Source organism: Scyliorhinus canicula, chromosome 21 (assembly GCF_902713615.1).
Source record: "Scyliorhinus canicula chromosome 21, sScyCan1.1, whole genome shotgun sequence".
NCBI lineage: Eukaryota > Metazoa > Chordata > Chondrichthyes > Carcharhiniformes > Scyliorhinidae > Scyliorhinus > Scyliorhinus canicula.
Window position 1 is genome coordinate 57,691,724 of NC_052166.1, and position 25,222 is coordinate 57,716,945.

General features: G+C 49.0%; 1 protein-coding gene across 1 annotated transcript in view; it reads left to right on the forward strand.

The window, feature by feature from the left end:
• The window catches only part of LOC119955493 (SH2 domain-containing protein 3C-like), a 113,791-nt gene that overhangs the window by 63,808 nt on the left and 24,761 nt on the right, over positions 1–25,222 (forward strand). The window contains exon 4 of the mRNA XM_038781723.1: positions 7,488–8,166. Coding sequence (XP_038637651.1) covers positions 7,488–8,166 — 679 coding nt within the window. The remainder of the gene's footprint in view (positions 1–7,487; positions 8,167–25,222) is intronic.

Below are 25,222 nucleotides of genomic sequence, written 5' to 3' on the forward strand. Positions count from 1 at the left end.
TGCCTCACGGCGCCGAGGACCCGGGTTCAATCCCGCCCACGGGTCGCTGTCCGTGTAGAGTTTGGTTTGTACATTCTCCCCGTGTCTGCGTGGGTCTCACCCCCACAACCCAAAGATCTGCAGGGCAGGTGGATTGGCCACGCTAAATTGCCCCTTAATTGGAAAAAAAAACGTGATTCGCCTTTGCAGTTCCTGCTTGGGATGGGCAAAAGGGTCAGCGTCAGGGTCTCTACTGCTGATGGTGATCCAGTGACCTTTCCCCCCTGCCCCCTTGCCGGACACGGAACAGAATTGCCTTCCACGGTTGAACAGCTGGCTGTCCTTGGGCAGCACGGTAGCATTATGGATAGCACAATTGCTTCACAGCTCCAGGGTCCCAGGTTCGATTCCCCGCTGGGTCACTGTCTGTGCGGAGTCTGCACATCCTCCCCGTGTGTGCGTGGGTTTCCTCCGGGTGCTCCGGTTTCCTCCCACAGCCCAAAGATGTGCAGGTTAGGTGGATTGGCCATGATAAATTGCCCTTAGTGTCCAAAATTGCCCTTAGTGTTGGGTGGGGTTACTGGGTTATGGGGATAGGGTGGAGGTGTTGACCTTGGGTAGGGTGCTCTTTCCAAGAGCCGGTGCAGACTCGATGGGCCGAGCGGCCTCCTTCTGCACTGCAAATTCTATGATTGATTCTATGATAAAAATAAAAACAAAATACTGCACGGATTCGGGAAATCTGAAATAGAAACAGAAAATGCTGGGTTAACTCAACAGGTCTTGCAGCATCTCTGGAGAGAGGAACAGGGTTAACGTTTTGAGCCCATTGACTCTTCTGTAGCAGCTCTGAAGAAGAGTGAGACGGACTGGAAAGGTTAACTCTCGTTTCTTACTCAATAAGAACATTTTCAGTAAAAACTCTCCTGGTCTTGCTGATCAGGCAGAGGATGACCATTTGGGGAGAGATGTTGGAAACCAGCGGAAGCCCGCAGAACCCTGACCCCATTTTAGGTTGTTGGCTATTAAATTGCGCTTGCAAACTGCAGTTAGCAGTCATTGACGGGGGAATCTGCTTCACAATGGGAACAGACTGAATTCTCCAGCAACGGCGCCCAGCACATGACAGAACTATCTCCACGTGAAGAGGCCGCAGCACATGGATAGGCCGTTTGTAACAGGGTCACTTCAGCTGGGCTTTTGCTTTTTAGAACATTGAAAGTAGGTGGGAAACGTGCAAAATTACACGAGGCACCTTCCACTCTCACCCTCAACAGATTGTTTCTGGATTTTGATTTCCGCTATTACTGGGTGATAACTTGAGTTCGATGTTATCTGAAAATTCTATTCATTCATTATTCTGAGGCTCCTGACCCGTAGGGGATGGATTGCCACCGGTCCTGTGAGGGGTAAAATCACAGCCCATCCAAAGGCAGATCTGGAGAGACCTTACAACAAGCAACTTAAGGGGTCCAGTGTTAAAGGGTCAGCTTTGTCAGAAATGAGTTTAATTAATGAGGAAGGAAATCATTCGAAACACCCCGATTATTATTTTGAAATTAACTTTCTTTAAAAAGAAACAAGTTCCTTAATTTTTTTAATTTATTCTTTAATGGGAAGTGGGTGTTGCTGGCTGAGCCAGCCTTTGTTGCCCATCCCTGATTGCACTTGAACCAAGTGGCTTGCTAGGTCATTTCAGGGGGCAATTGAGAGTCAACCACATTGCTGTGGGTCTGGAGTCACATGTAGGCCAGACCGGGTAAGGACGGCAGATTTCCTTCCCTAAAGGACATTAATGAACCAGGTGGGGTTTTGATGACAATCAGTGATAGTTTCGTGGTCGTCATGACTGAGATTAGTTTTCATTCCCAGATTTTATAATTTCACCAGCTTCTGTGGTGGGATTTGAACCTGTGGGCCCCAGAGAATTAGCCTGGGTCTCTGAATTACTAGTCCAGTGAAAGTACCACTACACCACCATTTGGATTGGTGAGGTGCTAATGTATGAGAACTTGCTGAAGAAAGATTAGAGAAGTGCAGGCCAAGAGGGGGACAACTTTAAATTGATAATGGGACCCCCCCCCCCCCCCCCCCCCCCCCAGTAGCAATCAAAGAGGAAAGCACAAGGTTAGGTGTGGAGAGATGAAGGACCTATCCTTAGATCACTACTGCAATCAGTTACAGTACCACTGCACGTTGATTTGAGCGGTAATGTAATGGGGTGTTATGGGATCATCCGCCAATTATACGCCTGCCCCAATTTTCAGCTCCTCTGACTTCAACGGGAATGTAAGTCAGAAGAGTTGTGTATTGGGCAGCTGGCCCAATAATGCCTGTTTAATGCTAACAGCCAATGTCAAAATGAAGCCTCATCCATGACCTTCTGGTAAAGATCGCAGAGAGCAATGAATAGTGAGAATCTGCGTGGGTTTTCTACCTCTGCGTTGCTGAGGTGCTGAGGAGAATTATAGCACTCCCAGGGCCGAGATCAGCAAAGATCAGATATTGCGGTCAGTTGGTTGTGGTTCCTCAGCCTATTGTGCTGCTGAGGTGTCAAAGATGCTCAAAGCCATTTAAAAAGAGGTGGTTTTCTGTATGAGACCCTGGCCAAAAAGGTCCCCCCCCCCCCCCCCCCCCCCCCGCCCCCCGTGAATCCTATTTCTCTTACGATTATTTCAAAACCAAAAAATAGATACTTTTTCTGAGGCAGCTCTGCTTCATTTTCTGGGTACTGCTCCGAGAGGACACACGGATTTAATGTATCTGCTCCAGATGACGAGCTCACTTGTAAATTCTCAAGGGACAGCACAGGTAACTGGGCAGGGGAGCAATGGCATTGCCATTCTCTGACCAGCCACAAGGAGGCTCAAGAGAGTCAGAAAACATATAACAATAAAATAACTTGAAAAGAATATGCGGCAGCTGTTTCAGCATCTGGGAAGAGATAAAAGAGAGGGCATACATCTGTAATTTAAATGTGAACCATGTTTCCCTCTTTTGTCTGTTCGCAGGCCCTTCCTGCACTTCTCAGTTTTCGTCAGCCGTAAGATAGCGTTAGAAGATTAGCCGGAGATTTCTTGTTGCTAGTTTTATTCCTGTCTTTAGTTCCACAGCCTGAGTCTCCTGTCGCTGTGGAACTCTTGCCTGCTGACACAGGTTTTGATTGTAGCTTCTCCAGCTCTCCTCCAAAGGCCACTCTTCATGGGACGCATGTGCGAGCGGGGAAAGAGCTGAACCCCAACAATTCATTTATGCTGAACTTAATCAACCACCGTCCAGGAACGGTTCAGCAATCCTCAGCTCAGACACTCGCAGAACTTGTATTTCTTTTTTTTAATATAAATTTAGAGTACCCAATTATTATTTTTGTTTTTCCAATTAAGGGGCAATTTAGCGTGGCCAATCCACCTAACTTGCACATCTTTGGGTTGTGGGGGTGAAACCCGCCTCCCACGCGGGTGGGAGGTACTCTCCGTAACTTTCGCCGACCCCGCCAAACAGGCCAGGGCTTTGGCTGTTGGGCGAGCTCAAGTCGGCGTCGCCACAGTCCACACGGACAGTGACCATGCGCCGGGATTCCAACCCAGGTCCTCAGTGCCGTAGTCCCAGTGCCAACCACTGAGCCATGTGCCGTCCTTGACGCTCGCAGAACTAACGCACAGGCCGGCTCCAAGGTTCTTCATTCTTTTACCAGACATGTGTCTTTTATACTGTTTTTTTAAATGTATTTATTCAAAGTTTTTCAATAAGTTTACAAAACCCTCCAAAAAGGAAAATAATACAAAGAAAGAAGGGCAAACATGCCAACCGAACAGAACAACTTAACCCTCTAAACGATAAACAGTTTAACAAATTAACACCCAATTCAAAACAGGATAGAGCATGCGCCCTTTATAAAAAGGAAAATAAAATAGACCCCCCCCTCCCCTGGGTTGCTGCTGCTGTTTTTTTTTTCTTAATTTTTTTTTATCATTCAGGTTTTGCTACATTTTTCATAATAAATAGTAATAACCTTAACACAGCAAATTAGTGAACAGTAACATAGTGCAGAAAGAGAATATACAACAGCAATCAACTAGACAGTTGATTGGGGCAGCACGGTAACATTGTGGATAGCACAATCGCTTCACAGCTCCAGGGTCCCAGGTTCGATTCCTACTTGGGTCACTGTCTGTGCGGAGTCTGCACGTCCTCCCCGTGTGTGTGTGGGTTTCCTCCGGGCGCTCCGGTTTCCTCCCACAGTCCAAAGATGTGCAGGTTAGGTGGATTGGCCATGCTAAATTGCCCTTAGTGTCCACAATTGCCCTTAGTGTTGGGTGGAGTTACTGGGTTATGGGATAGGGTGGAGATGTTGACCTTGGGTAGGGTGCTCTTTCCAAGAGCCGGTGCAGACTCGATGGGCCGAATGGCCCCCTTCTGCACTGTAAATACTATGATAGACATTACCCCACGCACCTCAGTCCTCCCACCCCCTCCCATCGGGGCACTCTCCCCCCCCCCCCCCCCCCCCCCATGGGTCGCTGCTGCTGCTGACGTTTTAATTTCCCCAAGAAGTCAGCGGATGGCATTATGCCCCCGCTCAACAGCTCTGTACACTTGGCAAAGTTATTTACACACATATGTAGGCATCCGTTCATGGTGTTGTCCCTTGCTTCTCCCGGACGGAGTTCGCTGACGTTGTTGTCTCGTCTTTTATACTGTTGGGGATGTGGGCTGCACTGGCAAGGCAGCTTTTATTACCCGACCCTGGGTGTCCTGAGAATGCCAGTGTCAATCGTGCTGTGTCAGATTGGGGGCCTGGGCAGGACAGACTGGTTAGCGGGTCCGCCTTCCTTTTTTAAAATTCATTCGTAGGATGTGAGGGTGTGGGTGTCACCGGCTGGTTTCAAAAAGGTCTTTTTAAAATTTCCAATTCAGGGGCAATTAAGCGTGGCCTGCCCATCTTTGGGTTGTGGGGGTGAGACCTAAGCAGGTACAGGGATAAGGGGATCGAGCCCAGGTCCACAGCACAGTGAGGCAGCCATCCTGGCCACTGCACTACCCTATTATTGCCCATCCCTGATGGCATTTAAGAGTCACCCACATTGCTGTGGGACTGGAGTCACATGTAGGCCAGACCAGGTAAGGACGGCGGATTCCCTGAAGGACATTAGTGAACCATTTTTCTGTTTTTAATTCCAGATTTTTAACTAATTCAAATTTCACCATCTGCCACAGCGGGATTTGAACCCAGGTCCCCAGAGCATGACTCTGGGTCTCTGGATTACTAGTCCAGTGATAACACCGCAATGACCCAAGCTGGGTTTTTACAACATTCAGAAGCTTCCAGAGTTAATTTTCAGATGCTTGTCCACGAGTTGCCAGATTTCTGGTGAATTTAATTTCATACCTTGTCATGGTGAACTCACAACAAGCTTGCTTGTTTAGTGGCGCTAACACTCGGCTACGATACTCCAAATATGTTCAGGGTCCCTTGCGGTGTGTCTGCTGCCCGTACCAGTTAGGTTGCTAATGTTCAGGGGTATTTTGAAATCCTTTGGGTAGATGTCTGGCGGATAAGGGAGTCAAGGGGGGAAAGACAGGAATGGAATTGAAGGGGCAGCACGGTGGCACAGCGGTTAGCATTGCTGCCTACGGTGCTGAGGACCCGGGTTTGAATCCCGGCCCTGGGTCACTGTCCGTGAGGAGTTTGCACGTTCTCCCAGTGTCTGTGTGGGTTTCACCTTCCCCCAACCCTTTATCTTTCTACTCACAGTTTACCCCAATTTCTCCTGTGATATAACAATATCTACACATTGAAAGTACTTGATTGGCTGTAAAACACTTTGAGACCATCCCGAGGAAGTAAAAGGCGCTATAGAAATGCAAGTCTTTTTGGTGTCTTGCATAAGGGCCTGAGGTCTCACACAATAGGAGCCACGACTTTCTCCATTTGCTACAGGGAATCCTGGAGATAAGTCACCAGTAAATACCCTGACAGGCATTAAGCAGGAATTGAGGAAGAACATTCGAACATTCGGGTTGTACCTCATCCTTTGGAGGAATGGCGCCCACCTGGAGAGCTTTGGAGAAAGATTTCCTTGTTTGCGGAGGGGAAATATGTCTTGCTAATGGCATCCCAGTAAAACAGCAACCTCAGACATGGCCTGCAGGTCAGGGCACCGACCTTCATACCCAAAGCTCTTTGCCCTCAATCCTAATTTAGGCTGAACTAAATACGAAGCGTTAAAGAGACAGCAACTTTGACTGAGATTAGAAGAAATACATGTCCTTTCTCTCTCTCTATTTCGATCGAATATCCAAAATGGAAACTTGCCATTTGGCCCAAGTGGTTCATGTTCCACACAAACCTCCTCCCACCACCTCACCCCATCAACAAATCCTGTCATTCATACCCCACGTAAATACTTACCCCACGTAAATACTTACCCCACGTAAATACTTACCCCACGTAAATACTTACCCCACGTAAATACTTACCCCACGTAAATACTTACCCCACGTAAATACTTACCTAGCTTCACCTGACATGCACCTGATTTTTGTCTCACCTACTCTGTGACATGACCTGGTTTAGCACACTGGGCTAAATCGCTGGCTTTGAAAGCAGAGTGGGCCAGCAGCACGGTTCAATTCCTGTATCAGCCTCCCCCGAACAGGTGCCGGAATGTGGCGACTAGGGGCTTTTCACAGTAACTTCATTTGAAGCCTACTCGTGACAATAAGCGATTTTCATTTTTTCTGTGTGGTAGTCAATGCCACATTCTTTTTTTTCCTTTTTTTCTTTTTTTTAAATACATTTCGAGTGCCCAATTCATTTCTTCCAAATAAGGGGCAATTTAGCGTGGCCACTTGACCTAACCTGCACCTCTTTGGGTCGTGGGGGCGAAACCCACACAAACATGGGGAGAACGTGCAAACGCCACACGAACAGTGACCCAGGGCCAGGATTGAGCCTGGGACCTCAGCACCATGAGGCAGCAATGCTAGCCACTGTGCCACCGTGCTGCCCTTTCAATGCCACATTCTAACCGTTCTCTGCTCCTTTGAAGCCAAATATCCAATGTTAAATATGGAGGGGGGGGAGGGGGCGTATAGTACATGATATTGAAAATAAATAAAGAGAGAACTCCAGCCAATAGCATACACCAAACTCCCCAAACCAGCAATGAAACAATTGGTCACATTATGGCTGGAATTCTCTGGCCGTTGGGATTCTGTTGCCGCTGGCAGCGTGCCCCCTTCCCATGGGTTTACTGGCGGTGTTGGGTGGCATCAATAGGAAATCTCACTGACAAGCGGTGGGAATAGAGAATCCCGTCATCGGTGAGACTGTCATCGGCGCAACTGGGAGACCGGAAAATCCAGCCCTATTTGTTTCAGGTGTTGGCTGAATATTGGCTGGGGCACCCATACACAGTCTGTGAAAGGAGCAGGATTGATAGGCTAGATGGTTGTCTCGTGTCATATATTTTTTAATTAAGCGTCCTTTATTCTTTTTGTTTCAGAGTTCTTTAAGTTTAAGGGTTTCGGCAGTTTAACCAACATCCCACGCAATCTGTCGTTGAGACGATCTTCAAGTAGCTCAATTGATGAGAAGAAGAAACAGTTGAAAGAGAACCATCTGGGCCTCCAGATACACCAGGAGATAGGACAGGAAACAGTGGATGATTTGGAAACTCTACCTCGCAGTCCCAGCTATGCCCATTCAAGTGAAATGTACACCTACCTTGGTACAATGCCACGTCGAAACTCCAACAGGGCGCAGAAATCAGTCAAAACCTGCAGTACCTCAGATGGACAAGTTGCAGGGAGGAGCAGACAGGGGCCTCTACCACCAGTGCCAAACAGTGACCAAACGGAGCCATCGGAAAAGCCTGCACTGCACGGATCAGACCAGGAAACCAAGCCAGCTCAGGGGGATCATGGTCCCAATTGTCCAAAGCCAATGTTCTCTGATTCTAAACCAGCAATATCAGACTCCTCAACCAAATCAACTGCACTTCCAATTAAGAATGATGAGTCCAAACCAATTGAACCGCAACTCATGGATATCCCAAGAAAGCTAAATGAGCCGGAGTATGAAGATGGTCAGGCCAAAGCCCTTCCTGCCAAAGACGAGGCTGGACAGCTGAGTCCAACACCATCAGAAATCGTTGATGGCAAAAGTGAGCTGATCGATGACAGGTATGATCATTAAGTTAATTTAGGCACTTCTTCTATGCTCCGTTTGAGAATATAGAACATACAGTGAAGAAGGAGGCACTCAGGCCCCTCAATTCCACCCTATTCCCCGTAACCCAATAACCCCTCCTATCCTTTTTGGTCACTAAGGGCAATGTAGCACGGCCAATCCACCTAACCTGCACGTCTTTGGACTGTGTGTGGAAACCGGAGCACCCGGAGGAAACCCACGCAGACACGGGGAGAACGTGCAGACTCTGCACAGACAGTGACCCAGTGGGAATCGAACCTGGGGCCCTGGCACTGTGAAGCCATAGTGCTAACCACTATGCTACTGGTTTTTGCACAGTTAGGCCCAGAAATACCAAGACTCTTGCCCTTTAAACCATTTAAAAATTCTTCAGTAAAACTCAACAGTTGATTTGTTCCCCTTTTGCTGTGCATCACATCATCATCATTACGAAGAGTTAAACAAGGCAGCATGGTGGCGCAGTGGTTAGCATTGCCACCTCACGGCGCCAAGATCTCAGGTTCGATCCCGGCTCTGGGTCACAATCCGTGTGGAGTTTGCACATTGCCCCTTAATTGGAAAAAATGAATTGGGTATTCTAAATTTAGGAGACAAAAAAGAAGAGTTAAACTGTTTCAGTACCTGCTGAGAGAGAGGCCTACCTAAAACTCCGGAGGCCTGTTGTTCTGGAATAGCTTTATTTAATTTCTGCCCTTAATTTGACAGGTGGCATCTTTTTGCACTATTTTAAAACTTTGTAAATCTTAACTTTCAGTTATTCTGGATTTCTTGTAAAATAAAAAAATAAAGAAACAGAGAGTGAGGAAAAACCAAACAGGTCCACCAAAGCCTACTCCTTCCCAAACATCTCTATCCCTCACATTTCATATCCTGCTCAGTGGAAGTTATCAAGCGAGTGTGCGGTATATGTGCCCATCTTCCCAAAAAATATTCACTCTGCCCTTCTGACCTCCGTAAGGTAAAAAGAAAGAAGGGTGTGCATTGATATAGCACCTTGCACAACCAAAGGACATCCCAAAGTGCTTTGCAGCCGATGACGTTTCTGAAGTATAGTCACTGTTGCAATGTCGGAAGGCCGGCAGCCAATTTGTGCTCAGCAAGCTCCCCCAAACTGCAATGGGAGAATGACCAAGTGGCCTGTTTTGCACCAGTTGTTTGGTAATATGAGACTTTGGGGGGGGGGGGGGGGGGGTCAGTTAGCTCAGCTGGCTGGACAGCTAGTTCATGCAGCAGAGCTAGGCTAGCAGTGTGGGTTGCCATGCCAGCCTTCTCAACCTCGTCTCCTCACCGGAGGTGTGGTGACCCTTGGGTTAAATCACCACCAGCCAGCTCTGCCCCTTAAAGGGAAGAGAGCAGTCCTCTGGGACTATGGTGACTTTCATAGAACTTGTGTGTTGCTGAAAACAAATTGTTGTCTCCCTTGGATATGCATTCACGCAAAACGTCCTGATGAGTGCAAGACAAAAAGCTTCAACAAAAAAGTCTCTTTCTTTGTGATGTTTTTACAAAAAAAATTTTAAGTACCCAATTCATTTTTTGCAATTAAGGGCCAATTTAGTGTGGCCCATCCACCTACCCAGCACCTCTTTAGGCTGTGCAGGCAAAACCCACGCAAACACGGGGAGAATGTGCAAACTCCACACGGGCAGTGACCGAATCCGAGTCTTCAGCGCCGTGAGGCAGCAGTGCTAACCACTGCACCGCCGTGCTGCCCATTTCCTTGTGATGTTGATTGAGGGATAACCATTGCCATGACTCGGAGAGCTTTCCTATTCTTCTTTATTATAGCGCCGTCCGTAACATCCCCTGAGAGTGGCACCAAGGTCAGTTTTAAATACCTGTGATAGTGCAGCATTCCCCCAGTGCTGCAGCAGAGTGTCGGCTTTGATTGTTACGTCCAAACCCAGAGTGGGGCTTGAGCTCACAATATTCACACAGCCAAGAGTGCTACCCACTGAGCTGCAGCTGGCACACGGCACCCCTAACAGGACAGGGGCCATTGTGCTTTGTGGAGAATGCCATCACCTCAACCTGCAGCTGTATGTAAATCCCAATCTCCTTCTCACCAAGGTATGGTGCTCTTTCAGAGGGTCAGTGCAGACTGAGTGGGCCGAATGGCCTCCTTCTGCCCAGTAGGGAGTCTATGATTCTTGATTCTTCGAATGTAAATTGTGAGGAGGAATAACAGATCAGACCTGAGGGGCTGAATGGCCTACCCTTGCCCCAATTTCTTGTGTTCATAGATTCTAGGCCAAATGGGCCGTGGGTTTGATTAATGTCGACTTAACTGATCACTAATTTGCCACAGGATAACATCCCGGAGAGGCAACCTTGGAATTTTCTGCCTATAGCTTCATGTTGCAGAAAGGGCAGCATGGTAGCACAGCGGTTAGCACAGTTGCTCCACAACTCCAGGTCCCAGGTTCAATTCCCAGCTTGGGTCACTGTCTATGCGGAGTCTGCACGTCCTCCCCGTGTCTGCGTGGGTTTCCTCTGGGTGCTCCGGTTTCCTCCCACAGTCCAAAAATGTGCGGCTTAGGTGGATTGGCCATGATAAATTGCCCTTAGTGTCCAATAAGTTTAGGGGGGGGTTACTGGGTTACGGGGATAGGGTGTTGGCGTGGGCTTGAGTAGGGTTCTCTTCCCAAGGGCCAGTGCAGACTTGATGGGCCAAATGGCCTCCTTCAGCACTGTAAATTCTTTGATTCTATGAAACCAATTTGCAGTGACGCTTTTGCTGACTTGGCCGGCCTCATTCAGGAGGCACGGTGGCATTGTGGTTTGCACTGCTGCCTCACAGCACCAGGGACCTGGATTCAAGCGCAGCCTCTGGTGACTGTCTGTGTGATGTCTGCACTTTCTCCCCATGTCTGCGTGGGTTCCCTCCAGGTGCTCCGGTTTCCTCCCACAGTCTAAAGAGATGCAGGTTTGGTGGACTGGCCATGCTAAATTGCCCCTAAGGGTGGGCAGCACGGTGGCGCAGTGGGATAGCACTGCTGCTTCACGGCGCCGAGTTCCCAGGTTCGATCCCAGTTCTGGGTCACTGTCCGTGTGGAGTTTGCACATTCTCCCCGTGTTTGTGTGCAACCCCAAAGATGTGGAGGGTAGGTGGATTGGCCATGCTAAATTGCCCCTTAATTGGAAAAAAATGAATTGGGCACTCTAAATTTATTTTTAAAAAGAGTAAAATTTCCCCTTCGTGTCCAAAGATATGTCGGCTAGGTGGAGTTATGGTGATAGAATGGGCGATTGGGCCTGGGTAGTGGTACTCTTTCAGAGGGTCGGTGCAGTACTTGATGGGCCGAATGGTCTCCTTCTGCACTTTTGGGATTTGATCCTATTCTATGAAACTTTAAAAATTCTTACAGGAAGTGACAGGACGGATGTAGATAATATGGTGGTGAGTCTAAAACCAGAGGATATTGGGCTGGATTCTCCGGTCCGTTAGCCACATGTTTATCGACAGCACGCCGTTCCCTGTCAGTGGGTTTCTATCTTGGCACTGCTTGTCAATGGGATTTCCCTCCACGCCTGCATCTTAACATCTTGGTTCTGTCACAGTTAGCACCTTTGCTGAAAAAAAATCTATCGATCTTGGTTTTGAAATTTTCTGTTGATCCTCAGTCTCAGCAACGTTTTGGGAACGAGCATCGCTGATTTCCACCGCCTCACCGGGAGAGACAGCGGAAACGATTTTATAAAAATCTTTATAATAATAATCTTTATCGTCACAAGTAGACTTACGTTAACACTGCAATGAAGTTACTGTGAAAATTCCCTAGTTGCCACACTCCGGTGCCTGTTTGGGTACACTGAGGGAGAATTCAGAATGTCCAAAGCACGTCCTGCGGGACCTGTGGGAGGAAACCCACGCAGGCACGGGGAGAACGTGCAGACTCCGCACAGTCACCCAAGCTGAACCCGGGACCCTGGCATTGTGAAGCAACAGTGCTAACTACTGTGCTACCGTGCTGCGTGAGGGGCTCAGGAATTGGAGAGTGTGGGGCGGCAACAGCACAATTCGACTGAGAGAATTGTGAGAAGAGACACACGGCCCTGGAAACGGGAGCAAGTAGCTCACAGCCTCTGTGTGTGTTTGGTGCTTGAGTCAGCATAAACCTCAAAGCGTTCTGAAGGAGCGGAATGACTCATTTTTCCTTAGCTGAAGTGAAACTGCCGCTGACCGTGTGGAATTCTTTTGTGTGAAACAAAGGTTTGCCAAAGTTTTCTTGGAAAGCCTCCTTTGTGCTTGGCTGCATGTATCCAGGCTGCGTCCTGTGCTCAACATATCAACCCCACTGTTGCATAAAACGAGGGGGAGGCCGGAGCAAATTCCAAACTGGCCAGATTAGGAAAGATTGATGAGGCTGGTTTCCAGGGCTGAGGGATGTGGATGGATTGGAGAAGCTGGGACTGCCCTCCTTGGAGAAGGGGAGGCCGAGAGGAGATTTGGTAGAGGTGTTCTAAATCATGAGGAGTAGGTGGAGAGATTGGTGCCAAAGGTGTAAGCCAGACTCGATGGGCCGAAGGGTCTTTTCTCTACTGTATGACTCAGAGGATACTGATGGCCCAAGAACCAAAGGTGTCACGAGGCAAAACTATTTCACGCAGCGAGTGGTTAAGAACAAAGAAAATTAAAGCACAGGAACAGGCCCTTTATCTAAACCTGTCCCCTATTTTCCAAGAATCTACTTCCGTCTGTTCCCCGCCCGTTCATATATCTGTCTAGATGCATCTTAAATGATGCTATCGTGCCCGCTTCTACCATCTCCGCTGGCAAAGTGTTCCAGGCACCCACCACCCTCTGTGTAAAAAACATACCACGCACATCTCCCTTAAACTTTCCCCCTCTCACCTTGAAATTGTGACCCCTTGTAATTGACACCCCCACTCTTGGAAAAAGCTTGTTGCTATCCACCCTGTCCATACCTCTCATAATTTTGTAGACCTCAATCAGGTCCCCCCTCAACTTCCGTCTTTCCAACGAAAACAATCCTAATCTACTCAACCTTTCTTCATAGCTAGCACCCTCCATACCAGGCAACATCCTGGTGAACCTCCTCTGCACCCCCTCTAAAGCATCCACATCCTTCTGGTAATGTGGCAACCAGAACTGCACGCAGTATTCCAAATGTGGCCGAACCAAAGTCCGATACAACTGTAACATGACCTGCCGACTCTTGTACTCAATACCCTGTCCAATGAAGGCAAGCATGCTGTATGCCTTCTTGACCACTCTATCGACCTGCATTGCCACCTTCAGGGTACAATGGACCTGAACTCCCAGATCTCTCTGTACATCAATTTTCCCCAGGACTCTTCCATTGACCGTATAGTCCACTCTTGAATTAGATCTTCCAAAATGCATCACCTCGTATTTGCCTGGATTGAACTCCATCTGCCATTTCTCTGCCCAACTCTCCAATCTATCTATATTTTGCTGTATTCTCTGACAGTCCTCCTCGCTATCTGCAATTCCACCAATCTTAGTATCATCTGCAAACTTGCTAATCAGACCACCTATACCTTCGTCCAGATCATTTATGTATATCACAAACAACAGTGGTCCCAGCACGGATCCCTGTGGAGCACCACTAGTCACCTTTCTCCATTTTGAGACACTCCCATCCACTACTACTCTCTGTCTCCTGTTGCCCATCCAGTTCTTTATCCATCTAGCTAGTACACCCTGAACCCCATACGACTTCACTTTTTCCATCAACCTGCCGTGGGAAACTGTATCAAACGCCTTACTGAAGTCCATGTATATGACATCAACAGCCCTTCCCTCATCAATTAACTTTGTCACTTCCTCAAAGAATTAGGTTAGGATCTGGAATGTTCTGCCTGAGAGTGTGGTGGAGGCAGGTTCAAATGTGGCTTTGAATTTGAATCAAAAAGGGAATTGGACAATTATTTAGAGGGATTTTATTGAGGTGGAACCTGCGACTGTGTTAATCTCTCAATGCTCGGAGCTGAGCATCTTAATAATTGCTCAGTAAAGGCATCATGCAAATAGAATTTGCAGCTGTTATTGTTGATATTGCAGCAAAGACTAATATTCCGAAGGTTGGTGTGGGGGACAAGGCTTTCTTTACATTTGTGTTTCCAATGATCTCCCCACCTTTGCTGAAAGTGCTGTCTGCTCTATGGATGAGTTGTTTAGTAAATTAAGCAGCTCAGCCTAAATTCCTTAACATTTAGAAAAATGAGAGATGATCTAATTGAATCATATATCATTCGTAAGAGGTTTTGACAGGCGAGATGCTGAGAGGATGTTTCCCCTGGTTGGGGGAGGTGGGGTGTCTACATTTGGGACTGAGTTAGGGAGAAATATCGACACTCAAAGGGTTTATAAACCTTTGAAATTCTCTAGTCCAGAGTTTAGTAATCACAATGGAGTCTGGAAAGGAGAGTCAAGCAAATAATAATCACTTATTGTCACAAGTAGGCTTCAATGAAGTTACTGTGAAAAGCCCCTAGTCGCCACATTTCGGCGCCTGTTCGGGGAGGCCGGGAATTGAACCCGCGCTGCTGCCTTGTTCTGCATTACAAGCCAGCGATTTAACCCACTGTGCTAAATCAGCCCCTAGCCCCAGGACTGCTCGGAGCTGAGGTCCTGAGTTAACTACGCTGCTGATGGGCCTCTGCCCTTTAGCCCGGGGGGAGGGGTGGGGGGGGGGGGGGGGGGTGTTGTAGTATAGCATGTCAGGGAATGTTGTTTCCTTGATAACTATCTGTGGGTATCACCACTGGCGACTGACTGATCTGTGGTCAGGTCCCCGTCCGAAACCTCGGATGCCTGGGTCTCCATTTGTGAGTTGGAGTCTATCTCAGTGTCGGGACCCCCAAGGGTGTGACGCCCCCAGGCCCATATGTGTTGGGGAGACGTGGCTGGAAGACGGTTCCTCTGGTGAGGTGTGGCCTAATGCTGGTTCCCTGCTCCTGAGGTGGAACCATCCGTTTCCACGTCTTCACCTGGTACGAAAGTGGTCCGGTCTGCTGTACCACTGTCCTTGGGACCCATTGAGCACCGTCCCCGGTCCCCGAAGTTTCGGACGTATACTGCGTCCCCTGGTTTGAAACTCCTGGTCCTTGTTCACTTGCCTTGGCTTCACCTCTTCAGGTCCTGACCATGTCGTTCTTTCCCACCAATATCGGGGAACGTGAGGCTGAGGCGGGTACTGAACCTCCGGCCCATCCACAGTTCTGCCGGTGCTACGCCAGTCGTGTCGTTGTCCGATTGCTCAACAAAACTCTTGCTAGTTGTTTCTCCATGGACCCCATGGTCGGCTTCATCATTCTTCCCTTGAAGGTCTGCAGCACTTGCTTGGCCCGCCCGTTTGAGGAAGGGAGATATGGGCTGTGGGGATGTGCTGTACGCATCCTGTTTGCATTCACAAGCGTCACTGGTGAAGGGGTTGCCATTATCTGTGACCAGCACTTCGGAATGTCGTGGGTGCTTAAATGGAGCCGTAGCATCTTAATCGTAACCTTCAACGCGGTGGACGACATCCAATGGACTTCCAACCACTTGGAATGGCCGCCAACCATGAGTAGAAACATTGACCCTTGGAAAGGTCCATGTAGGCGCAGCCAAGTCTGACCTGGCCATTCCCATGGATGCAGCCGGGCAGTTGGCAGGAGCTTCTGCTGTTCTTGGCATGTGGTGCACTGTTGGGACAGTTGTTCAATCTCGCCATCCAGGCCTGGCTACCACACATAGCTGAGGCAGCATCCTGAAGGATGACGTCTCTGTCCTGGCTTGAGCCCCCCACACGAGGATGCCGTCTTCCACACTGAGCTCCTGCAATTTGGCTTCAAAGGCCGGTACTTCATGGGGCAGCTTCTCTTGCCGGCCTCTGTGTGAGACGCTGAGGCGTACCTTCACCAGCACGAGAGTATTTTTGCGTCGTGTCGTGTATCTGGACAGAGGTGACCGACAAGGTGTCCATAAATGTAAGTGTCAAAATGACTTTGACAGCTCTCGATGAGGGGGGGGGGGGGGGGGGAGAGGGCATGTCGGCAGCGGGAGTCTGCTCAACGCCTCCCCGTTTGTAGTCTGTAAAGCTGGGCAATGCTCGAAGACGTACTCATACGCCGCTAGCAACAGGGACCATTGCTGAACACGGGCAGACGCTATTGGCGGGATCACCTTGTTGTCTTTAAAAATCCGTAGCATTGGCTTGTGGTCGGTCACAATGATGAAGCGACACCAATACACTGATGAAATTTCTTCACCGCGAATACGACAGCAAGCCCTTCTCTTTCTATCTGGGCGTAATTGCGCTCCGCAGCGGTCCATGTCAGAGAATCATAGAATTTACAGTGCAGAAGGAGGCCATTCGACCCATCGAGTCTGCATCAGCCCCTGGAAAGAGCACCTCACTCAAGCCCACACTTCCACCCTATCCCGTAACCCAGTAACCCCACCTAACCTTCTTTTTTGGACACTAAGGGCAATTTAGCATGACCAATCCCCTAACCTGCACATCTTTGGATGGTGGGAGGAAACCGGAGCACCCGGAGGAAACCCACCCAGACACAGGGAGAATGTGCAGACTCCGCACAGACAGTGACCCAAGCTGGGAATTGAACCTGGGACCCTGGAGCTGTGAAGCAACGGTGCTAACCACTGTACTACCGTGCTGCTCTTAATGAGTATGATCGTCCACCTGGCCCTATCCCTGTAACCCCAAACCTGACCTGCACATCCCTGGCCACTAAGGACAATTTATCACGGCCAATTCACCTAACCTGCACATCTTTGGATTGAGGGGGGAACCGGAGCACCCGGAGAATCCCACGCACACACGGGGAGAACTTGCAAACTCCACACAGTCACCCAAGGCTGGAATTGAACCCGGGTCCCTAATACTGTGAGACTGCAGTGCTAACCACTGTGTTGCAGGGGGTCTGGATGTCTATGATGCGAATGCTGTTGGCCTTTCTCTGCCGTCAGCAGTGGGACAATATAGCTCCGATTCTGTAAGGCGAGGTGTTGCACGTCACCAAAAGGGGCCTGGAAGGGTTGTAATGTGTCAATAATCCGGATGACATTAGCTGCTGCTTCAGCCTGGCAAAAGCTTCCTCCTGAGGCGCTCGCCACGTCCATTCTTGATGCTTCTTCAGTAATAGGTGCAGTGGGGTAAGGATGGTTGCTAGTCCAGGAATAGATTTCCCGTAATAATTTACGAGATTAAGAACGACCGTAACTCTGTTGTATTTTCTGCCGTGGGGGCTTGCCTAATCAACTACACCTTCTCCTCTACCGGGTGTGTAGTCCATCCGATCCACAAGATACCCCAGGTATATAACTTCCGTAGCGTAAAAGCCTCGGGAAATCAGCGGAGGATTTCTTCCAGGTTGCTCAGGTGCTCCCTTTCCATGGCTCTGGTGACCAGGGGTCATTGAAGTGGACGGCCACACGTGGAAACCCTCTCAGGATGGTCTCTATAATGCGCTGAAAACTTGTACAAGCTGATGACACTCCAAACGGCAGCCTTGTGTATTCGTAAAGGCCCCTGTGGGTATTAATTGGTACGTGACTCCTGGAATCTGCATCCATCTGGAAATAGGTGTGGCTTATGTCAAGCTTAGATAAGGAATGACCCCCCCCCCCCCCCCCCCCCCCCCCCCCGGCTAACGGCTAACCGTGTATAGATCTTCTACCCACGGCATTGGGTCCAGATGGGAGGCTTTGTTGACAATCAACTTATAATCACGGCATTAACGTAGGGACTTGTCAGGTTTTAGTACTGGGACTACTGGTGCTACCCAATCAGCAAACCGTACAGTTCAGATGATCTCGAGGCCTTCCAGTCGGCTGAGTTTGTCCTCGACTTTCGCCAGCAGTGCATAGGGTAACGAGCTGGCCCAGAAGGCTGGACCTCAGGGTCCACATATATTTTGTCCGCAGCCCCCTTAATCTTACCCAGACCTTCCTGGAAGACTTCTGGGTACTTCCCCAATACTTTGTAAAGTCTTCCGGTGCCCATCCGGAAGATCTGTTGCCAGTCAAACGGGAGGTGTTGTGGCCAGTTACAGCCCAGGAGGCTCGGTCTGGGGCCCTTCATTACTATTAATGGGAGTCTATTGATTGCTGCCGATAGGTTACCAGGGATCGGGGGAGTCCTACGCCATTTACCTCCATCCCTGACACCCCCTGGAATTCCTGGATTCCCTTCTCTGCACTCTCCCATCAGAAGACGAACTCGACAGCCTTTTTTAGGTCTAGCAATGGCTCAGCCAGCAATTTCCGCTGGGTCAGCGTATTATTTAACCTGCATACAAGGCGATTCTGTAGCATCTCTGGTAGGGATGGCCTATAGTCGCAAAACTCTGCGAAGTTGCACCAAAAACCCGGTAACGGACTCCCCTGGGTTCCTCTCGGCCGAATGAAATTGGTACCTCTGCGCGATAACTAACGGCTTGGGATCGTTATGGTTTGTCCCAAGCACTGCTAACTCTTCGAACGTCTTGACACTTGGGGCCGCCGGGTACATCAGGCTCTTTGTGACACTGAACGTGCAACAAATGCATCGAGTCTGCCAAAGAACAAACCTTATTCCTTTGTGTAGAGAGGTGGCTCTGCTCCAAATGGCTAGCAACGCCGACTGCAGTTCCACTTTATCCTCATCGCCAATTTAGTAGTCATGGAGGAGTCTGGAAAGGAGATTCAAACAAATGGTTTCTTACCAAAAGTAAAGTATTTATAAGTAACAGTCCCTGTTGGGGCTACTCTGCAGCTTGGCCCCTCCCTGGGCCTCTTTTAAGGTCCTGAGTTAGCTATTGTGTGATGGGCCTTCGCCGCTCAGCGGGGAGTTGGTACTCCACGAGGTTAATCAGGTCATCCCGGTGGGTCTTGTGGGGATTATAACACAGGGAGCTCTGGGTGTTCAGCCATTGAGTATATTGAAGACAGATATGGGCAGACATTGAACACTAAAGGAGTCAGGGATATGGGGATAGTGTGGCTAGGTGGAGCAAATGATCAGCCATGTCTTATTGAACAGCGCGGCAGGTTTGAAGAGATGATTTGCCTAGTGCTGCTCCTATATCAAGTTCTTATGGTTCATCCAGGCAATGATTGGCTGCCTATATGTCCCCCCTCCCCGCCCCGCCCCCACACCCACCCCCCGCCACCAACCCCCTCCACCGTGGACATTTCTCATTGGTCAACAGCTTGTTTGACTGTGAAGGGCTTCACAGCCAAGCTCAATGTTGCTCTCCCCTGAGAACTGCCCAGCTAGCTTTGTGTGTGCTTTCAGGAATCAAGGAAAGATCCAAGATTGAAATCCACCATAGAAGAGAAACCACTGGCGAGAATTTTTAATCAAATTGGAGAAAACGTGGCCTTGAAATTGAGCACAGTAAGAAGTCTTACAACACCAGGTTAAAGTCCAACAGGTTTGTTTCAAACACTAGCTTTCGGAGCACAGCTCCTTCCTCAGGTCCGAAAGCTCGTGTTTGAAACAAACCTGTTGGGCTTTAACCTGGTGTTGTAAGACTTCTTACTGTGCTCACCCCAGTCCAACGCTGGTATCTCCACATCTTGAAATTGAGGGCAAAGATGGAACAATTCAAAGATTCTATTGATTAACATTAATCGTACTTAAAAATAAACATTAATTATAGGTTAACAAGAGTGAATGCTGTGTCCCACAGACATTAAACAAGTAAAAAAATACAAGTAGGTTTAATGCACAGTCTGAGCTTCCAGCCTTTTTTCTCTCCCACAACAGAAAATAAGGGATAACGTGTGAGAAAGTGGCTGCAGAAAAGGGATTTCTACCAACAAGACAGAGTATTCATTCACAGTGCAGAGAGGCTTGAGGTTTTAACACAATCCTGTAATCCCATTCACAAGTTCAAACTCCTGAACATTGTGCCTCTGTTAGTAATCTTGTCAAATCCATTTAAGAAGCCTCTCACTACCCAGGCAAAATGGGATTAAGTCCCTGCCCTCTCCATTGGCTAGGATTGGTACATTCCATGAGTAGTTCTTTCCTCTCGAAACCATTTCCCCCTCCCCAACCCGAGAGGTTTTGTTGAGATTGGATCAGCCTCTCTGTGAGACTGTCAGTCAGTCGCTTACTGGTGAGAGCTGAGTGCCTTAATAGTTGCTCAGCTACTCTCTCTGCGACATAGTGAGGGGGGGGGCGGGGGGAAGCGAGTGGGGACAGATGACCGAATTAGCCAGTGGACCATGGGTCTGAGGTAGGTGACCTCTATTTCTGGTTTCTTTTCCCAACCCCCCCCCCCTGTTCTTGGTTCAGTGAAGATAACCTAATCCAGCTGTTGCTTTGAAAGAATTCTGTAGTTTCGGACTGGAGTGTGGGGCTCACTGTGAGGGCAGAGGCTTTAGGTTCTTCTCCCTTGCCTTTGAAACAAGTTGCTGCGGGTGGACCTCGGCTGAGAGTCGAAGCACAAATCTGTTTAAGCTGCTGGGAGTCTGCAGCTTCTTGCCTGCTGCTGGGACAGATGAAAGAACAGGTCCCGGTGTGACTGAGCTTTCAGTCTGCCCAGCAGAAGAGGGAAAGTCGAAGGCTGGGGATTTCAAAAAGTCAGATTGATTGACAGAGAGAGAGGTGAGAAAGTCAAAGGCTACTAACAAGTGAGGCAGCGTGCAGCAAATACAGAGAGACTGTTAAACACAGCAGATACTCAAAACATAAGAAGTGAGGTATAAAGATTGGGATTAAAAGGTAATGCAGGCAGAGAGAGAGAGAATACAAGAGGGAGAATCATGGAAATAAGATAGAAAATCAATTGAAGAGAAACATTTGAAAAAGTTTAAAAGAAAGATTTATGTCGCCAAAGAGACCACTCTCCTTTAGGGTGCTGTTGGTTGGTTTGATTATTTAGCATTTAGTTTCCATTATTTAGTAATAATAATCTTTATTATCACAAGTAGCCTTTACATTAACACTGCAGTGAAGTTACTGTGAAAGTCCCCTAGTCGCCACACTCTGGCGCCTGTTCGGGTACACGGAGGGAGAATTCAGACTGTCCAATTTACCTAACAAGCATGTCTTTCGGGATTTGTGGGAGGAAACCGGAGCGCCCGGAGGAAACCCACGCAGACACGGGGAGATCGTGCAGACTTCGCACAGACAGTGACCCAAGCCGGGAATCGAACCTGGGACCCTGGTGCTGTGAAGAAAGTGCAAACCATTGTGCGGCTATACCGCCCAGATTTAGGTCCCGTTATTTGGTTGCCTGATGGTCCCCATTAATAGGCCACCCTACGAATTTCCACTTGTTCTCGCTCTCCCTCACGTGCGGACAGGAGAATGTAGCACTGTGTGGTGTTCCCACATAAAAGATGGGAATGTGCCAGTTTTGATCCCAGTCTCTGCTCAGGTTGCCTGGTTTTAGCTGGAGACACCAGTGATTGGTCTCGGGGCCCTAGGTTGAGGTTTGGGTCAGATAGGTCAACGTTCCTGCTCCTGATCAATGTTTTTGTAATTCCTGTTGGACATCGGATGGGGATGGAAAGGGCGAGGGGGGGGGGGGGATGCAATCATGTCTGCAACAACATCTTGGATTTATATGGTGCCTTTAACATCATACAGATGAGAGGGTGGCACAGTGGCACAGAGTTTAACATTGCTGTCTCACGGCGCTGAGGACCTGGGCTCGATCCCGACCCCCGGTTACTGTCCATGTGGAGTTTGCACATTCTCCTTGTGACTGCATGGGTCTCACCCCCACAACACAAAGATGTGCAGGTTAGATGGATTGGCCATGCTAAATTGGCTCTTAATTGGAAAAAAATAATTGGGTACTGTAAATTTACAAAAAGAAGAAAAAGCATCATACAGATGCACCAAGGTGCTTCACAGGAGTGTTATCAGGGAAATGCTGACACTGTACCACAATATTAGGTCAAGTGACCAAAAGCGTGATCAAAGGCTTTAAAGGAATAACTCAGAAAGAGGGGACACTTAGCACTGCTGCCTCAAGGCGCCGAGGTCCCAGGTTCGATCTCGGCTCTGGGTCACTGTACGTGTGGAGTTTGCACATTCTCCCCCTGTTTGCGTGGGTTTCACCCCCACAACCCAAAAATGTGTAGGGTAGGTGGATTGGCCACGTTAAATTGCCCCTTAATTGGAAAAAAATTAATTGGGTACACTAAATTTTAAAAAAAGAAAGAGGGGACACCATTTCAGGGAGGGGATTCCAGTCCCTGGGTCTCAGACATGCTGAAGGTCTGGAGCCCTAGAGACTGGTTCTAGGTGCAGCTGAAAACCTCTTCAAATGATAAACGTTCATGGCTTAGGTACAAAGACACATCATGCTGCACTCTATACAAATCAACAACTTATAAAGGAAGTCAGTCAAATACTTGGAACTTGTAACGAGAGGATTTCCCTTTTACTGTTTGGCTTTGGAATGATTTGTGCACCATTTCCCCTAAGCGTTTCACCATCTTGAGCACTTATCTCCTCTCCTTTAACACTTCTGGAATTGTTTTTATTCTTTCATTGGATGTGGCCATTGCTGGCAAGGCCAGTGTTCGCCCATACCTAATCACCCCTGAACTGATTGGCTAGCTGGGCCATTTCACAGGGGAGTTAAGATTCAACCACATTTCTGTGGATCTAGTCACAGTGGTTAGCACTGCGGCTTCACAGTGCCAGGGACCCGGGTTCCATTCCAGCTTTGGGTGACAGTGTTGAATTTGCATATTCTCCCCGTGTCTGCATGGGCTTCTGGGGCTGGTTTAGCAGAGGGCTAAATCGCTGGCTTTGAAAGCAGACCAAAGCAGGCCAGCAGCATGGTTCAATTCCCGTACCAGTCTCCCCGAACAGGTGCCGGAATGTGGCGACTAGGGGCTTTTCACAGTAACTTCATTTGAAGCCTACTTGTGACAATAAGCGATTTTCATTTTCATTTCATTTCATTCCTCCAGGTGCTCCGGTTTCCTCCCACAGTCCAAAGATGTGCAGGTTAGGTGGGGTTACAGGGATAAGACGGGGTAGTGGGCCTTGCTGGATTGCTCTTTTAGAGGGACAGTGAAGATGGGATGGGCTGAATGGCCTCATTCTGCACTTTAAAGATTCTATGTCTATGTCAACAGATAGGCTGGACCATGTAAGGACGGCAGATTTCCTTCCCTAAAGGACATTCATGAACGATGTGGATTTTTGTGACAATGATGGTTTCATGGTCATCATTACTGAAAGTAGCTTTGTGGTGGAATTTGAACACACATCCCCAGAGAATTTGTCTAGGCCACACGAACATGAACCAGGCGTGACGGTACCTGGGGTTGGTCCCCCAGGCCAGTAGAGATCTCTGGGCGGTGGGGCTCTGGGAAGCGTGGTACCCTTTCATTCCCGCTGACATCAAGACACTGCCAGCCTGGCACCTTGGCACTGCAGCCACATATCCTGGCACTGCCAGGCTGCCCAGGTGGCATTACCAGGGTGCCAGGATGTCAATACCAAGTGCCATGTTGCCGGTGCCAAGAATGAATGTACCTTGCCCTTAAGAAGTGGGGTGAGGGGGGGGGGAGTCTCAAGCACCCCTTAAGAGGTAAGTGCAATACACTCGGGGGTGGGGTGGGTTTCGGAGGCCGCGGTGGGGTGGGGTCAAGAGATTGTGGTGACATTTTAAAATTGCGCCCCGAACCGCGACTCATCGTCCTGCACTAACGAGCTGAGTTTGTAACCTTTGTAAAATGTGGCCCCCGCTGTGCGTTTCCCGCTGAGGCCAAAGCAAAAATCCAGTCAATGTGCCATTAAATAGCCGTGTCTGCACTCCAGGCACCGAGACACCGGCCGCTACACGCCCTCAAAACGGAACTCTGTTTTTGTCCCGTTAAAGCGTGCCCTACATTTCTGAAATGAGACATTGCCCTGGGAGAGGTGAATGGGCAGAGTTGAGAGATCGGTCACTGTGGGAAACCAAATATCGCTCCAGTAGAGTAGAGAAGACCATCAGTAAAAAAATTGGACAGAGCTCTCATGCTCTCAAGGGTCGTTCGTGTAAGAGAATTGGAGGAAACTGTCTCGTAGGTAAATTGTTAAGAAAGGGGAAATGTCACAGAGAATTCTGGAAATACCCAGCTGAACACGAATGTGCGGAGATTGTTGAATGTCATCATGATGCCGGCGATTGAGGGGGAGGCAGAGATAGTGGTGGCACTGGATGCGGAGAAGGCCTTCGATAGAGTGGAGTGGGGGTACCTATGGGAGGTGTTGGGGAGGTTTGGATTGGGTGAAGGGTTCATTAGATAGGTAAGGCTGCTATATGAGGCCCCGATGGCGTGCGTGGCCACGAATAGGAGGAGGTCGGAGTACTTCCGGCTTTACCGAGGGACCAGGCAGGGTTGCCCCCTGTCCCCCTTGTTGTTTGCACTGGCAATCGAGCCGCTGGTGATGGCGTTGAGAGATTCAGAGAGGTGGAAAGGCTTGGTGCGAGGTGGAGAGGAACATAGGGTGCCGTTGTATGCCGACGATCTGTTACTGTATGTGGCGGACCCGGTGGGAGGGATGCAAGGAGTGATGGAGTTGCTAGCCGAGTTTGGGACTTTTTCAGGTTATAAATTAAACTTAGGCAAGAGCGAGATGTTTGTGGTGCACCCTGGAGACCAGGAGGAAGGAATTGGGAGGCTCCTGCTTAGGCGGGCAGGGGAGAGCTTTAGGTACCTGGGGATGCAGGTGGCCAGGGACTGGGGGACTCTTCACAAGCATAACTTCACCAGACTGGTAGATCAGATGGAGGAGGGGTTCAGGAGTTACCACGAGCCCGGTGGTGGCGGCGACCCTAAGAATCTGGGGACAGTGGAGACGGCATCGGGGGAAAACAGGGGGCTCGATGGAGGCTCCACTGGGTGGCAACCATCGGTTCATCCCGGGGAACACGGATGGGGGATTCAGGGGGTGGCAAAGGGCGGGCATCAGCAAATTGAGGGACCTGTTTATTGGCGGGAGGTTTGTGGGCCTTGGGGAACTGGAAGATAAATTTGGCCTTCCCCAAGGGAACATGTTCAGATACTTGCAGGTAAAGGCGTTTGCT